The 18,635-nt window shown below is 41.5% G+C and overlaps 1 protein-coding gene across 5 annotated transcripts in view; it reads right to left on the reverse strand.

Annotated features, from left to right (window-relative positions):
- STS (steroid sulfatase) overlaps positions 1–18,635 on the reverse strand; it is a 153,667-nt gene that overhangs the window by 124,418 nt on the left and 10,614 nt on the right. For 4 of the 5 annotated variants that reach the window (XM_054008233.1, XM_054008216.1, XM_054008248.1 and 1 more), the window contains exons 1-3: positions 6,399–6,480; positions 3,931–4,083; positions 2,630–2,751 (exon numbers count right to left, since the gene is read on the reverse strand). In XM_054008233.1, the coding sequence (XP_053864208.1) occupies positions 2,630–2,751; positions 3,931–4,083; positions 6,399–6,439 (316 nt within the window). In that variant the 5' untranslated portion in view covers positions 6,440–6,480. Of the gene's footprint in view, positions 1–2,629; positions 2,752–3,930; positions 4,084–6,398; positions 6,481–18,635 lie in introns of those variants that run through there. The other variant, XM_054008226.1, reaches the window with a different exon arrangement.

Below are 18,635 nucleotides of genomic sequence, written 5' to 3' on the forward strand. Positions count from 1 at the left end.
CAGCTATAGCAGTTAATGGCAGGGAATTGTCTGTTTCCGCTGAATAAGGTCGTTTTTCCACTTTTATGCAAAGCTGAGAAGTAGAGATGGAGAAAAATCTCAAATTACTGTGGGCCCTTCCAAACAGACAGGCAATTTTTGTAGTCATTACTATGACATATCTGTACTTCTGACAGCAGAATTTGGGATTGCACAATTTAATATTTCTTCTTTCCTTAAGAGTCAGGGTCCACAGGTAGTGGTTAGACCAGGGGACCGGTAGTCAACACTCCAAGGTTCTATTTCCAGATCTGACTCTGTATGAATTTGGGCAACTCACTCAACATCTCTTTGCCTCATTTTACCTACCTGTAAAACTAGTAATACATCTACTTCACGTGATGTTGTGAGGCTTGGTTAATTGACATTTCTGAAGTGCATTTTTGAATTCCTCAGAGCAAGGCACTAAGGGTGGGATACACAAAAGTAGTAAGACCCAGTTTTGGCTCCACTACAATCCACAAACTCTTGCCGAACTCTGTAAATGCCCAAACTTGCTCACCACCTAAGTTTTGCAGAGTAGAAGTTCCCCAAGTGTTTACCTTTCTGCCTCTGGCATGCGCACTGCTGCCTCACTTTAGGTGTCCAGATGACTATCTCCTGCCTAAGCCCCAGAGAGATTCACAAACTGGGGAAAGACAGAAGGAGGAGGTGCTGCTCACCTTATAACTTTCAGCCCAGTGGTTAGCACACTCATGTAGAATACAGGAGACCTAGGTTCAATTCCCACAACATCAGAGTATCCTATAGCTCAGTGCAGTGATTAATTTGTAATGAAAGAGGTGCCAGGGCTCAAACAATTTTTTTACATTCGTAACTGATGCAGCAAGCCCAGAGGTGCCAGGGCTGAGCCCTGGCAAGCCCTGGCGCAAATTAAGCACTGGTTCTGTGGTTAGAGCACTTTTCTGCCACCGCTTCCCTGCCTCCATCTCCCCCGCAATCCCTGTTTTGTGTGGAACAAAGCAGGCACCTAACTCATTCCCTCACTAATGCCTTAGATGCCTAAATCATCTGATTCCAGGAGGCGGGTTCCAATTTGTGGATTGCTAAACAGAGCAAGGTGCCTTTCTGCAGCCTACACCTAGGCACCTATCTCTGAGCACACACCCATCTGGTCAGCATCTCCCATTGGCTAGTTTAGGTGGGTCCCCACCTAGTGTGCTGGCTTCTGTGGATCATGTTCTTAGGAGCTTATCTCTGCCCATTAATTGTATAGGGATCCTAGGCACCTAGCTCAGCTTGGTGGATCACAGTCTTGTTCCTATGATATTATAGGCACCTAGACATTAGGTACCGTTATGCTCAGTGTTGCAATGCTGTAGTCCCTTCATGTGGATCCCACCAGATGTATGTAATTGTAGCAGCAAGAAATGGAAAAGATCTGTTGGACCAAATCATTGAAGTGATCTCAATCTTACTTCCAACGTAGTCCTAGATTTCGTACCCACAATCAACATGCTCAAAGGATAGATAGTTGTGTTCTCTACAAAAACACTTTATTTATTTTATTTGAAGGCATATTTAGATATCTCAGGTCAGGTTCTCAATTGGCATAAATCAATGTCGCTCCATTAAGATTATTGGGGCTACAGTGATTTACACCAGATGGGGATTATTATTATTATTAACTTATTAATTATTATTATTATGCCATTACTTTTCTCCAGGTTTCTCCCTCCCATTAAATATCTGGGTTTTGGTTTACTTTTCTTCAGATGTTTTAGCCTGAATTATTGCAAGTTGAAGCTCACTTTATTTTCTGAACATGCTTCTGATATCTCAGGGTCCTTTGGTATCAATTCTCTGTCTCCACTAGTATTTGCAATTAGTCCCCATTGAACAGCCTTTATAAATTTGACAAAAAAGAATGTTTACTCTTTCATTGATACATGAAGATATTAAAGAAGACCCAGGGCAGGACAATCAGTGAAACTTTCAGCTCAAAACAATGAATTTTTCAGAAAATCACAAATACATGAAAACAAGGGTCACAACGGAAAGCTGTTTGCAATTTTAAATATAGCAGGTGCTATTGGTAATAAACACATATTAGCTTCCTTTACAACAGAAACTATGAATGAACCCAGCAGGTTACACTGACTGCTGCAGCTGCAGCTTGTTACTTGATTGGAATGAACATACACTTATTAAGCAGGACCCTGAGACATGCTTTGCTTTTATTCTCAGAAGCAAGAACAGGAAATGGGTTATCACTAATGAACAAGTAATCTGATTAATATAACAGTCCTTGCTAAAAACCATGTTCGGAAATGTTAAGGTGTCATGGTGAAGCACCCAGAGTCCCAGCCACTGAAGTCAATGACAAGCAAGAAGTGCCAAAGCTAAAGTTGCATGATCTTAAAATGAAGGAGGAGAGGCGGACATGACATGGATATGCTTGGTGGTGAAGATTCTTCACTCTCTTTTTCCAAGCACACAACCTCACTGGGCACTTGACTGAGTATTTGATCCAGTGATCATAAAGACACATTCAGCCAGTACCGGGGCAGAAGGCAAAAAATGCAAAATAGTTCCTGTCAGAGGCAAAACCATTATGCATAAATGATAATGAAATATTAATGAATTTTACCTGATCTGACAGGGTATCGGCCTGTCAGAAAAGCTGCTCTGCTTGGGGTACACAGTGGAGATGCTGCTATATGTTGAGTAAATGTCACTCCTCCTTTAGCTAGCTTGTCAATATTGCGGGTTCTAGTGGGGGGAAATATATATATATATATAAATATATAATAATTTCATATCGATTATTTGGAAATGGTCAAATTAAAGCTCATGGGCTAAAATTTTCAAAAATGCCTCAGTGTCCTAGGAGTCTGATTTGCACTGACTTTCAAAGAGACAGACTTCCAAGTCACTGAGCCATTTTTGAAAACGATGATCATAGTCAACATACGGGTCTAGTGCAACTTTTACAATCACTAAATGCACAACCAGACATTTGATTTTGGAGTATTTCAGCCCAGAGTAATCATCTGTTCACATTTCACAAACCTTATTAAAACATTGACAATATGGTATACCCAAATGTAATATATATGTTTTTAATAATATATGACACATATTATAAAAAACATATAACTATAATTATGAGTTGTATGAATTTAACATATTTCAGTTATTTTTCATATTATTAAAAAGCTCCAATTTTGTAATATTTCAATATAAATGTTCAGTGTTTACTGATATATATCTCATTCATTTCACAGGCACTCATTTCACAGGAAAGGGCCTTTATATTATATTGTACTCTACTCAATCACAGTTTTGATTCACGCACTTGAAAAAAAAAACACATTTAAATGTGGAGGCTTAACCTATATGCTTTTTCAACCAGTACAGCAGCACCTTATCTAACCTGGTGACAATAATCATGTTGGGAAGACATTTCTGAATTAGTCAGATATATTAACATTTGCTTTCATGGATTTAATTAGCATGCCATAGTTAAAGATGAACTGCAGTAAAACAAATCAGTGCTTTATTTTCAAATGCGTAATGACAAGCTCTCCAAAAAGTTACAATTTTGAGACTACTTCAAAATATGTATACTTCTGAAATTATGTTAAAAGAAAATTATCATTCATTTTTCTTGCTTGGCCCACAATCTTACTTTTATTGATTTTTTTCTGTTTGTGATGCAGCTTTTTGAAGGACTATGTATATTTACCTAAATTTCTTCCTATAACAGTAAAGAAACAACGAGAGTCAAATATAAGCAGTCCACACTGCAGAAACAGGATTGACCTTTCTGTACAAAAGATTTTTTGAAGCTCTAACTGTATTTAAAATAGTTTAAAATCTGTAAGCACACAATATGCTCTATACATAGATATGGTACACTCTCCCCCGCCTCCAAGTGTTTTATCAAACCTTAAAGTTTTGTTTCCATAACATCCAAGATCTCCAATGCCAAGGTCATCAGCCATGATTAAAATAAAGTTAGGATTTGAAGTTCTGTAACTTTTGGCATTCTTTGTGGCATAGTGATAAAATAGTAGAAGTACAAGGATCCTCATCTTCCTCCTAGTGGTGGTGAACAAGTTGGAAATATTAAAGATAAAGACCATTGTTTGTCATCACAAGGGTTACTCTAATTCAGCACCATCATATCCCCAGTTATTATAGTAAGAACAAAAGGTGAAGAAAGCAATTATTATGGCTTTTAAGTTTGACATACTGTCAAGGTAGAAAATCTGACCTTTTTCTTAAGTACGTACTTTCATAGATGCCGACTCCGTGGGTGCTCCGGGGCTGGAGCACCCACTAGAAAAATTGGTGGGTGCTCTGCATCCACTGGCAGCTCCCCGCCCCAGCTCACCTCTGTCTCCACTCCGCCTCCTCCCCGAGCGCACTGCTTTTTCCCCCTAGCGCCCAGCGCTTCCCGCTGTGAAACAGCTGTTTCGCAGCGGTAAGTGCTGGGAGGGAGGGGGAGGGAGAATTTGGCATGCTTGGGGAAGAGGTGGGGCTGGGGCGGGGATTTGGGGAAGGGGTCCAACAGGGGCAGGGAGGGGGCGGAGTTGGGGCAGGGACTTTGGGGAAGGGGTTGGAATGGGGGCGGGGCAGGGGCAGGGCAGGGGTGGAGTCGGGGCGCGGGGCACGAGCACCCACCAGCGCCGGGAAAAGTTGGCGCCTATGCGTACTTTATTATGTGTGTCAGGTGTTGGCCCCTCCTTCTCTAACACAAATCCATCAGTAGTATATTAAAATTAAAAAGAAATCTGTGTGCTAGTATTCTAACATATAAAGATAACCCTACAGCAATAAACCATCATGTACATATAATGAGAAGAAAGGTTTCTTAAATTTTAATGATTATTTGAAAACAAAGAAAAGAACATTTAGGAACAGATTTTCAGCTGCTGATTGACAGGAGAAACTTTCAGAGATTTCAGTATCTGAAGTAAACAAATTTCATAGCAAAATACTATCAACACAAAAAATATTTCCATCAAGGAATAAGTATGGTTGTGGTAAAGGTGGTGAAGAGATGCATTAAGGAATTATTGAAATGAATGTCTAAGAAGAAACTCTCCATAAATGGTTTAAACATAAGGGGTCATAATAAAATAACGGCAAAATATTTGACATGAGATCACAATGAGCTATCAACAATACTACAGCCACATCCAGCCTAACAGGAATAAGAATAGGAAAATGGTATTTTTCCTATTTCCTGGTGTAGCAGGGTGAACACCCGCTCCGGCCCTGAAGGAGTTGGAAAAGCCATGCAGAGGGCTGGGGCTGGGCAAGGTAAAACCCTGGCTGATTGGGGGAAGTGGCTGCAGCTGGGCCATGCCCCAATCAGGCCACAACTGGCCTTTATAAAAAGGCTGGGAGCCAGGAACTCAGCAGTCTCTCTCTGCCTTCAGAGGGAGAGAGGGTGGGCTGCAGGGATCTAAGACAGGGTACCTGAGTGGAGCAGGGCTGGGGAAAGCCTGGGGAGCTCTAGCCTGGAAAGCTGCAGGCTGTGGCATGGCATAAAGCCAACAGGTACTGGGGGTTGCAGAGGGCAGCCCAGGGCTAGGCCAAGGCAGCAGGTCCAAACCCTCCTTGCCAGTGATGAGTGGCCTATACTGCAGTCTGCCCCAGGGAGTGGGGGCTAGTTGGTGACTGGCAGTGGCCTTATTGTGAGGTGGGGATAGTGGGTGGGGGTTCCCTAGGGAGGGGTGACCCTAAGACTGTGGGGTGTACTGCCAGGGGGCAGCACCCCAGACAAAAGGGCACCGGGGTCTGGGAGGGACACGGGGCCAGCAGAGGACTGATGGATCACTGGCCTGCAGGGGGTGCTCTGATGGCTGTATCGAGCTAATTCCCAGAGTCACCAGCAGGAGGCGCTGCAGGGGTGAGTCTGCTCCTCTACACCTGGCTATACTGTTAAACTTTTTTTTTTTTTTAAAGATAGATTCTTTTCATATGCAATGCTGGATGTGAACATACTTTCACTGGGACAGAGAATCCCAGGGAGGCTGACTCCCAGTGGAATCTAATCTGTCCACAGAGCTGTAAGCAAGAGGCTGAAAAAACCCGAAAAGGACTCTTGTATGTTGTTTGAAGTGAGATTCTGCAGAGTCACACAAGCCAAATATGGGGGATGGTGTTTTGTTGGGAAGCAGACTGAGAAACTGCTTCTAGAAGAAGGTACTGAGACAAAGACCTTGTGTCCATGGCTAAATAAATAAAAATTGTTACTTGAGTTCATTAACTTGAATTACAATTCTGTTGACGACAAGACAGTTTGAAGTCTTCGCATGAGTTAAAGTCCAACAAAGAATATTCACAATGGAGTCCCAAACCCATCTTTAACTGCTTACAAATCCAGATACTAAGATAAATATTACCATGAATTACAATTTCCCATCATCCTCTTCCCACTGTGCATCCTCTTCTTCCTGGCCAGGTAGGAGGAAGGACGCTGAACTAGGACTTGACTGGGCGATTTTGAGTGGCAGTGGCTAGTCAGAAGCTGCAGAGAAGAATCCTGAGTAACTACATACAGGATGTGGCTTCCAGACATTACAGGTGGGTGCAGGTCTGTGAGACTTGTTGGGGAGCAGCAATGACTGGGCAGGGAGCCAGGGTAAAGAGGCCCCAGTGAGAGAGATGCTACTAACTGAATCTGGCCTGGAGACCTACAAGCTCCTATTTACTTCTCATAGAGCCTTTTAATAGAGAGGCCACCCAAGGCACTAAGAGCCTTACTCTCCAGTGGACTGACCCCAGTGACCCAAACAAAAAACCCCCATTGCTCACTTTGAACTGAAACTATTTAAGCCTCTCTGCGTAGGGCATTTGCAACCTTTCCTTTTCCTGCCAGTCCTAGCAAGGTAACCATTTTCACTTAGCCATGTGTCTGAGTGATTACTGGAGCATGCCAGGACTAGCACCCACAAGTGGGCACACCAGGCCTAGCAGCTGAAACACCATCAGTACTTGCCTCCAAGTTGTGGTATACCTGGCATGCTATGCGATAGTACAGCACTAAGCAGCTAAAATTACAATATGTTTTAAGGGAGGCTTATGCTCTTTGAGACCATAGAGAGAGACCCATGTAGGACTAGGTAAGGCATGATGGGGACAAGTTATGTACAGCTCCTATTGCATTTACCTTTTCAAAACCTCCGTTTGCCTCTTTATTGAGGCACAGACCAAGGTTCTATCTTTTCCAGGACCTTTCAGTGCACATTACACAGAATCAAACCTGGGGCTGTGATACTCAAAACCCTCACCTTGGGGATTAGTAACAGCTCGGTCTCATTTAAACAACTGAGTGATACTCTGTCTTTAGTGTATATTTATATGTACGTATAGTACAAAAAAAGAAACATTTAAATAGTACTTGAAATATTCTTAAAATACTTTTAAACGAGCTATTATGTAGTAAATTGATCACTGTGTTCTTCTTACACAGACTTTCACAAATGCTTTCTACTGCTATTACAGTCATAGAATCATAGAAGTGTAGGACTGGAAGGGACCTCAATAGGTCATCTTGCCCAATCTCCTGCACTCAAAGCAGGATTACATAACTAGGCCATTCCTGACAGGTGTTTGTCTAACCTGTTCTTAAAAACCTCCAATGATGGATATTCCACAATCTCCAAAGGCAACTTATTCCAGTGCTTAACCATCTTGAAGTTAGGAAGATTTTCCTAATGTCCAACCTAAACTGCCCTTGCTGTAATTTAAGCTCATTGCTTCTTGTCCTATCCTCAGAGGTTTTCACCCTTCTCTTTGTAACAGCCTTTTATGTACTTGAAGATTGGTGTCATGTTCTCCCCTCAGTCTTCTCTTCTCCAAACTAAACAAATCCATTTTTTTTAATCTCTCATCATAGGTCATGTTTTTTAAACCTTTAATAATTTTTGTTGCTCTTCTTTGGACTTTCTCTGATTTGTCCACATCTTTCCTGAAATGTGCTGCCCAGAACAATATTCCAGTTGAGGCCTTATCAGTATGGAGTAGAGTGTAAGAATTACTTCACGTTCTTGCTTACAACATTCCTGCTAATAGCTCCTTTTTTTTTTGCAACAGTGTTGACTCATATTTAGCTTGTGATCTACTATAACCTCCAGATCCCTTTCTGTAGTACTCCTTCCTAGGCAGTCCATTTTGCATGTCTGCAATTCTAAGTAGAGAACTTTGCATTTGTACTTCTTGAATTTCATCCTGTTTACTTCAGACCATTTCTCCAGTTTGTCCAGATCATTTTGAATTGTAATCCTCTCCTCCAAATCACTTGCAACCCCTTCCAGCTTGGTATCATCTGCAAACTTTATAAGTATATTCTCTATGCCATTATCTAAATCATTAATGGAGATATTGAACAGAATCGGAACCAGGACCAGTCCCTGCGGGACCCTACTTGATATGCCCTTCCAACTTGACTGTGAATCACTTATAACTACTCTCTGGGAATGGTTTCCCAACCAGTTATGCACCCACCTTTATAGTAGCTCCATAGAATTACCAGGCCTGCTGTTCCCAAAGGAACAGTACACACCAGCTTGTAGGATCACTAGTTTGCTTGGCCCCACAGGACTTAGACTTTATTTAAAATGAAAACAAGGATAAGTTCATTATTAATTCAAGTCATAGTGAGTAAGAATAGTGAAAATGAATGATTACATACAAAACAACATCATAACACACTTTCTAGCGACTAAACTAACAGTATAATGATGCCTGCATCTGTAATTTTCACTCCATGCATCTGAAGAAGTGGGTTTTTTACCCACGAATGCTTATACACAAATAAATCTGTTAGTCTTTAGGGTGCCACCAGACTCCTTGTTGTTTTTAAACTAACAGGCTAACCTTCATTCTAAAGAAGTTTATCTCACCCAAAGTTCTCTTCAACATTTTCAATCATGCCTTTTTCACAAAGCAGACTCGCTATTTGCTTACTTCCTCAGAAAAGGGTGGTATGATGTCTTTTGTCCCCAAATATAGTAGATCAAACCTTTGATGTATATCTCCAGATAGGTTTCCCCCCCAACACCCTGCTGTTTTAACTCTTCCTGATCGTTTCTTTTTGATGTTCTCACTATGTTTTCTTGACATTGTGTTCAGACTGGTGAGTGGCGACCCATTGTAAATGATATAATACTTCATTTACATTTAAACAGCCAGACAGATACCAATTTCTTATCTGACCAAAGAGCTGTTTTTTCACCTTTGCTGGTGACTAGTCTCTACAAACACTGTTTAAGGACATATTAAGAATACACACACAACTACTTACATAGTATCTGTAAATACATTTCACAATGATATTGATGACCAGAGTGACACAGGCTTTTATTAGAGACTTCACATGACACTCTTTTGATGAGCTAAAATATACATACCAGACTGAGGAGATTCCCGTAACCCCTGTGCACTCCCTCTGTGCCCTTTGCCAGTTGACATTAAGAGGTTCCCAGGTCACACAGAGCTAATAGAGCTTGTAAAGTTTTTCATTATATACATATAAAGAATGTGATAATGGAAAATGTGCAGGAAATGTCTGTTTACAAATAACTTTTTTGGGGGGAGGAGACAGGAGGTCTGAGAATTTCCCCCCCACACACACACTTTTCAGCAACTGAAAAATCTCAGACAAAACCTGAATATTTTTTCTTGACCATCCCAAATCCCAACATTTCAGTATTTGGCCCATACTGGGGGTTGGGTTTTCAACTTTAATAAAACTTGAATAAAAACTTTAATGAAAATGAAAATTTTGTTGCTTTCATCAATGTTTTTTAGTAGAACAAATACATACCCCAACTACCTCTAATACATAACTATCCTTTCATCTCTGATGTATCAGTTTATAGTGCTTTCTAATTTGTAGTGTGTCACTACATGTAGCGTGGATTCTTCAGAGTTGGAATCAAACTACAGTGTTTCTCAGTCCTTATCCAAACATTACTGTCTTGTTAGCAAACAGAAAGACTGAGCGATTCTTCTAGCTAGCAGCATTGACCTTTGTTAATAGTTGACCTGGTTGCCTCAGTTTGTGGTCAGATAAGAAATCTTGCCTATAGCAAAAATTTTACAGGGGTTTAAGACAATACAGAAAATCTCCAGTTCCTCTATTTCTACAGGGGCCTCATATGATAGGGCACTATCTTTTCCCCATAAGTCCAGCTGAATCAGATAAGTGACTTACATCCTTCATCTCACTGAGCTCTACCTCTGTTTCCTTAACAGAGGCACAATCCCAATTTAAAGCAGATAGCTAATAGCTAAAAGTGATTTCCATAGGCTCTGGATCTTCTATTGGAAACATTGGGGGGAGGGAATATTAATCCACTAAGTCATCCCCTCTGGGAATTACCATACTTTTTCATGCTAGCTGTAAAATTTACCAGCCACTCTAACATCACAAGGAGCCCTGCTGAAAGACAACTCAACATCACTTTAACAATTTAGGGGGCACAGCCTAATTCTGGACTGCTCTGTTTGGCTTGACGCTTGAATGTGTTGCTCTGCAGGTGAAACTACTGTGACATGTTCAGAAATATAAGTTGAAGGAACAAGATAAACATAAAAACTCTGCAAATCATTCAAGCTGCAGCAATCAGCTAAACATTATTTATCCTGTTTGATTTCCCACTCTTATGATATTAAAATCCAGACGTGTACTTGCAGCACTAACAAAAACATCGTTTTATATGAAATCAAGCATATCAGGGTATGTTTTGACAACTTTCACAAACACTAAATTTCAAAGATTTAAGCTAATTGAAAAAAGACAAGCCTGTATTTTAGTTAGAATATATGATCCAGAACAAGAAAGCCTTTTTGAACCTCTGGTGAGGCATTTAGCCAACAGTGAACAGGACAAAGGTGGTGTTAATGAAAATCCCAATAACGACAGTATTTTGGTTTCCAGTATCAAAGTAGTATAGTAAATGGAGGCTGTAACTTAGTGATCAGCCAGCTTCTATCTTTCATATCTTTATTTCAGTAAGAACTTGAGTCTGGATAGAAACATAAAACAGCAAACCACATAATACAATAAAACAATTTCTAATATTTTAAACTGATAAGATTGTAACTTTCAACATGAAACTCTAACCTCTTCTACTAAGAGTATCATGTAGCCTCTTCATACCCTTATTTTTGAAATATAATCTATAAGAAAGAGCTGGTGATGGCTGTTCCCTTAGAAATATTTCTAGAGCATCTTCCTTTGTACATTTGCTAGAAGTCCTAATTTGGCTGGTACTAGCCTGTAGATTCTGTCCCTGGTGAGGATGGCCTCAGCCACTGTCTTGGTTCTCTGATTGTTCAGATATCAAACCACCTTGGTGCTGCAATGTCTACGTCCCATCACTGCAGGGATAGCTGTCTGAATACACTCCTCAGCTACTCTCCTGACCAGGGCTTCCTTTCTGCTCCTGATGATATCTGTGGTCCTTGCAGTGAAAGCAAATGAACATAAACACTCATTCAACCAGTCCCAGTAATAGCAGCCTCCACTTCTCTTTGGAAAAGGAGCAGGAAAAAGAGAGACAGATATGGGTGGAAAAAGGAAGAAATACATTATGGTCAAGAAGACGAGGGAGCCATTGGCAGCCACTGAAGGAAAAAAGGTAAGAAGCCACTGGGGAAGCAATGAGAATGGAAGGAAAGGTCTTGGGAGTGGGGGGAGAAAGGGGAGCCTTGAAGGAGAAGGAAGAGGTATGAGATAGCGTTGGTGGGGTAAGAATGCTAATGCAATTTTTCCAAATAAGGTAAGAATCCAAAAGGGGAAACATTGAAAGGTTTTGTTTACATTTTCCCAAGAAAAAATATCTAGGATCTGATCCTGCATTGCCTTGTATATTCACTTACACCTGTGCAAAATGGGTGTAACACATTACTATTCTGAGTCAATGGTGTTTTAATGTAAGCCCACTTTTGCACAAGTGTAAATGGACACACCAGTGGAGAATCAGGCCTCAAAATCTACTAGAATGCATAGACAACTATCCAGTGGGTGGTGGAACTAATCTCTCACACATTCCTGGTTTATAAGAACTGCCCCTTGTAACGCTTCTCAGATATTAGCAGGTATGCCTGTGATATCTAGACATTCAAATACTATAGCAATACACACCATGGCAGTGCCTATAAATGAATTTAAAGTCGATCAATTCTAGTACGAAAAAGGGGTTCTTTGTGTGTTGGAATAAAAGTGGTGCCTGTTAAGTTTGAGACTTCAATAGAAACTAACATAACCAAAAGAACACACCAGCTCAGCAATAAACAGTTGGAGTAAAATCCTGGCCCCATTGAAGTCAATGAGATTAAGATTTCACCCATGTTAGTCTCTCTTAGAAAAACAGTCTGGGCAGCTATAATCCCATATTTTAAAAAAAGGTAAAATATTAAGGTCAATGGTTCATTTACAGAAAACTACAGAACATTACAGCGTGAGAAAGACATGAAGATAAGACCCAGTAAGAATACAGATAATTTAACTGGACAAATTAAAGGGTGAGGAAGGCTGTCCAGTAAGTAGGATACTGTTGTTGGACTTGAGATGCCTTGTTTCACATGCATGCTCTGCCACACAGTTCCTGTGTGACTCTGGGCAAATCACTTAGCCTCTCTGTGCCTAGGTTCCTCATCTATAAAATGGGGACAATAGGAAGTCTCTACTTCACAGGGGTGTATTTCAGCAATAGGAGCCATATAAGAACCTAAGATAGATAATAGCAAACACTGGATTTCTATTTATTTGAAACTGTAATGTTTATATAATCAAATTAAATACCCTTTAATGGAAATATAAGAATTTCAAATAGTTAAATAATTCAGCCAAATATAATTTTTACAGTTTTAAAAAAAACAGTACTCATCTAAAAACAGTTACCTTCCTTCATAATTCAGAATTATAGATTTCATTTCACACACAGAAATCCCTTTTTCTAATAAACTCTAATGTATAGAAATGCATATGCATAGCTGTTTTTACTTCACATGGATCTACCAAACATTTCTTTTAATTACAAATGTTCTGTCTTCTGCACAGTATATTTTGATACCTCATGCAGAAGCTGAAGATTTGTCCTGTTTCTCTTAACAAAATTAGAAGTGTGCCCAGTTTTCTCACCAATTAGCTCCTTGTCATCAACTTGATTATTATAGGAACATGCAGCAGCTGTAGCTACAATTGCTACAAAAACCCCTTCACACACACAATCTTCCTACAGTTTTATTCAGTTTAAGTGATTTATCTCTAAACTATTCCTTATAGAATATTCTGTATAGAAATCTGCAGAATCCTTTGATAAAATGTTTCACATGCTTTCTACGGGGAGGTTTGCTAAAACAAACAACATTTAAAGATACTCACTTCAAAAATATTCTGTGATATACATGAATAGTATGCCAAAAGTGATTTTAACTGGTTTAATAGGGTGCTAGTATTTCAATATAAAGTTCTAACAGCCTCAAAAAAGATGTCACTGTAAGCAAAACACACTTAATTCAGATGATTCTGCAAAAACAAAATTCCTCGCTTTGTTTTTTTTTTGTTTGTTTTTGGAATAAAAAATTAAGTTTTGGAATCATAACAAAACAGAATAGTAGGAGCACACTGTATATTATTAATAATTTCTGACCTTAATTTAAAGTTTATTCATTCTTTACAGATTAGCCATGTCTGCTGCATCTTTTGCTACGTCACATGACAAGTAAAGAACCATAGTCGTCATCTTCTGACACTGTACAAAGAATGTTATTCTATTTCTGTTTCACTCTAGAGCCTCTGCTTAGATGCTTTTTCAACTCTCTAATGATAAGCTATCTTCTTTGTATTTAAAAATAAAGCAGTCCCCACCTTCCCAATCCTTATTTAATAAGGATTATTATGTATTATTGAAGTCCGGTGAACTCATGAGTCAATATATGTATAGCAGGAAAGGCACACACTTTGTAACTTCTGTAAGCAGCACTTACTGCATATACTACATCCATCTTGCATTTCTCCACTCCACCCCACAAGCTCCCTGGGTACCATCCTCTCATCCCTCTCTATTTTAGAGACTCTCTGAAACTCCCCCAAACAATCTCTCCCCACCCACTAGGGGCTCTGTTGGCCCCCATATTCCCCTACAGCAGAGTCCCCCAATCTCTAGAGCCCTGCAAATCTGTGGGTATCCGCTTTATATCCGTGGATCATTTCTGCAGATACCAACGTGGATGTGGATACAAAGGGCTCTGACGGTTAAGAGCAGGCGGGCAGCTGTGAGGAACTACAGTGCAGATCCTCCACTTATCCTGGGCAGAGGGCCTGAGGGGCAGGGATAGGGGTTGGCTCGGGTCCCATGCCCAGGGCAGGTGGAGGGTCCGTCACAGATCCCCACAGCTGCCAGCCCGGCTCTTACCATGGCCGAGCTGCGGCTTCAAGCTGCCCTAATACCCGGCCGGAGCCTGGTCAGAGAGAGCCGTGCTGGCAGCTGTGGGGAGGCTGGGTCTCTTGCCCTTGGTGAGGGGCTGGGACACTGGGCAGGGGGCTGCTCAGGCCCCCCGCCCAGGACAGGTGAAGGGTCTGCCATGGCTCCCCACAGCTGCCAGCGTGTCTCTCCCCGACCGGGCTCCGGGTGAGGTGGGGTTCCTTGGAACCTCAGTCCAACCCCTGGTGTAGAGCCCTGCAAATCCCCGGATATCTGCGGACGCGGATATCCGCAGATTATTTTTGCAGATTGCGGATCGGATGTGGCTCTACCAATTTCCACTCACGAGGGGTTCTTGTGTTCCTCATGCCCCTTTCCCCCCCACACCAGTGTTCCCCAAGTACTCTCCTAGGGGTGCTGTGTATTCCCCATAGCAAGGTCTCCCATTCTCCCTAGCATGCCAGAGGCTCTACTCTTGCCCACTTCTCTCCTTTCCACCATGCCCTATGTGTTACCTGCCAGCTCTGTATTCTTGGAACCAGGGCGCAGTACCCAGCCTGTCTGACTCACAAAAGCACTTTCTTCCCGCCCCCCCGGCCTCTGCTTGAATCAAAACCAGTCAGAAGAAAGACTTACAAAAAGCAATGAAAAGGCAGTGGGAGACATACTTAAACCCCTGGGATAAGGATGACAGGATTAGGGAAACTCCCCTAGCCTCATTTGCATAGAAGATGGGACAAGGAAGCATCTCTATTAGCATACCGAATAGAGAAAAGCGATTCCAAGGAAGAAACAGTCTGAACTCTGGGACCAGAAAAGCAGGGAAGCATTGCATGATGGGGGATCTCTGCTCCAGATGTTAATGGACCAATGCCTGCACACACCCAGCTCATTACTTATCAGGCCCATTCTAGTAATAAATCCTTTAATGGTATCCAAAATAGTGAAGTTGCCTAATTGCATTGTGAGCTCCCTCCAAGGAACACTGCCCAAAGCCAGGAATGATCAGCTCCCATAACCTGAACAAAACAACTTTGGTATACTCCCTTGTTTATACATTAACAAATCTAGTGTTCTCCCTTGAACCATTGTTGTTTCTCTACAAAAACCCCTACCTATGCTCAAGTAAGTGTTCTGATGTCCTGGATCCAAAATCTGCATCAGTTCCATTAGGATGTCATCTTCTCCTGACTGATCATGCTGGGGACTGCGCCTGTCTCCAGCACTCAGGACCCTCAGCTACCACTACCACTTGGGACCCCCAATCGATTCAAGCTTCATGGAGTGGTGAGAACCCAGCTCTCTCTCTCTCTCTAGCCTTCTGACCCTGACTTGTGCGATCAGTTATAGTTTTCTAAATCTGACTTTTATAATCAAATTTAAGTTAGATTTAATATTATATCTGTTTTGTTTGTTTGGCTCCCCTATGGTTATTACCTGGCAATAAATAACTTTAATGATTAAGCTGGTTGCTTCTCTTTCTCACTCTCCCTTCCCGCCCCCCCATGGGTGGGTTTTTTTTTTTTTTTGGTTTCCTCATTCGCTCTGCAGCAACGCTCCTCATACCTAAGCTAAAAGATCCCTGCAGGGGTTTGCTCATCAAGTGGGTTACTATCAGAATAACAGTAACGTGAAAGTGGGGCTAGAGATGTGCTGAACCTGGGACATATGAGGGTGACACCTTGGAAGTGCTGCTCGACCCAGACTACTGAGTCCAGGGATATATAAGGGGTCAGCTTGGGAGTGCTGATTAACCCAGTCCTCTCAGACGCACTCTGTTAATGTGTGTGTGTGTGTGTGTGTCTGATTCTGGGGCTGAAGAACCCAGCCCTGGTGAACCTAGATCCTGCAGGATAGCTCCATTGGGAGGGGACTTGCAGCAGGGAGAAGTAGAGCTCCATATGAGCACACAAGTGACACAAGCAGTACATTGATAGAAGTACAGACCCCCTCCCCCCAAAAGTAACCCTAATAAATGAGCGTACCCCAAAGTAACGGGCAAAGCTGGTAACATGTGTGTTTCTCCTTTTTCTCCCCTGACTCTCCCCATAGCTTTCTTCCAACTGGTTTGGGAGGGACGGACAGATGCAGGGTGGTACCCCCTCCCACAACCATTGAGCATACTTGAGGAGGCAGGATGAATAGAAGGGAGGGACATGTCTGAATGAATGAAGCCTCCTTTCCTGTCCCTATTAGCTGAGCATGCCCCACAGCTGTTCTGTGGCTCCTAACAGGGGAATTAATCAGTTCTGTTTAATTATGTAATTATGGGGCAATTATGTTCTGGGGGCCTCTGTAATATTATTTCAATGTTAGTTGGGTGCCTAACCTGAAAATCCCACTGAGCACCTATTTGCATCTGTAGGTGTTCAAATACCTTTGAAGATCTGGCCCTAAATCATTAAGAATTAGAGTCAAGAGGCTTTCTCCCATTGTGACACAGAAGTCTCGTAAGATGATGCAAAAACATGTTGCTTGTTCCACCAGGAGCAGCAAACTGCAATTTAATCAAATATGTTCAAAGACCTGACACTTCCAGCAGATCCAAATTCTCAAAAAATGATCATGATGTCGCTCTAAAAAGGCTAGGTCATTTCAATTTCCTCAAAACACATACATCATAACAGAAAAGAGATCTTGAGGGTGTAGATCCATGGTCTTGGTTTGTGCCCCTCTCTTTTAAACCCTTTAAGGGGCTTCCAAGAAGGTGCATCTCAGCACAAATTTCTGTTTATTAAAATAATAACCCATCCTTAAATGTTGATGGAACAGAGCTGAGGGAAAAATTAAGATCCACATCAGCAAAAACTAACATAGTGTGATGTTTAGAAAACCCTTAAGGAAAAATGTCTAATTTTAGATAATAAAGTTTATTGTGTTTCTAAATTCTACCAACTCCATAACAGAACAGCCACTTAGGGCAGAATGGAAGGTACGGGGCTAAAATATAGCGCTGGCTTTGGTGGTCTGAAGAGCCCATGGCTAATGATCCCCTCCCTCCCAACGCTAATCCCAACATTAATTAAAAAAAAGTTTCTAGCCCTTTTCATTGCAGAGAAAGTCTTCAACATGCAAGCCAATGACAAGGGCTGAAACTCTGTCAAAACAAAGCTCATAGGTTTTCATGAACCTTGCTCACAACTGCTCCTAGGTAGTCTTTGGGGTCTGTGAGGACCACAATTGTAGGTCTCCTGATATTATATTCTTGTATTTCTCCCACAGCCAACCAATTCATTAGAATGGAGTATGCTACTCAGTTCGACACAGCGACCTGGTAAAATGACCATTTAATGGCTGCCCTGCCTCATCAGAGTGGTACACAGCAGCAGCAGTGTATTGGTAAATCTGGCCCCAAATCTTTTGAGATAGCTAAGATGATGTTCTGTGTTAGAAAGTTGTGGCTGCATTCATTTGACCTCATCTGTAGGATTCTCCTACGAAAGTTTCTAGGATTTTTTTTCCATATAGGGTCTACTACTATTTATAATTGTGTTGTGATGACACCCAAAGGTCCCCAACGTGTCACCACTGTACTAGGTACTGTACAAAAACAGAGAAAGAGACAGTCCCTGTCCTGAAGAGCTGACAGTCTAATGTAGGATAAGACACAACAAGTGAGTTTAACAAATAACACTTTTTAAAATGAGCATAGTGGCAGATTTTGTCAACCTAACCCATGCTGAGTAGTATACTCTGTGAATAGCCCCATAGAAACCTCAGATTAAGGGACTGCACATCATGAGTATGGGTTGCAGATTTTCTCCCCAAATGAAATTTTTAATCTCCAAGCTATACAGCAATGCATTCATCTCTGATGAATACTCAGAGTGCTTAGAATAAGGGGACTAGACTCTGGGTCTGCCCAGTGGGTGTCTTAACCACTGGACTATTGAGTCATTCTCTCTGTGTGTGACCTAATGACTATTTAATAAAGTATCCACAGTGGAACAGTCACTTGGCATACTCATGCACAAGAGGAAAAAAAAATGACTCTACAGTCCAGTGGTGGGAGGTGGGAGACCCAAGGTCTAATCCCCTTGCTCCAAGCACTCTTTCATTAGTTATCCACAGTGGAACAGCTTCACCGGGAGAGGCTGAGGCAATCCCACAACCGTATATCTTATAGTTCAGTGGTCAGAGCACTCTATTGATAAGTGAGAGACCTCTTTTCAAATATGTTCTCCCCTCTGCCTGAGGGAATTA

This window comes from Malaclemys terrapin, chromosome 1 (genome assembly GCF_027887155.1).
Source record: "Malaclemys terrapin pileata isolate rMalTer1 chromosome 1, rMalTer1.hap1, whole genome shotgun sequence".
Taxonomy (NCBI): domain Eukaryota; kingdom Metazoa; phylum Chordata; order Testudines; family Emydidae; genus Malaclemys; species Malaclemys terrapin.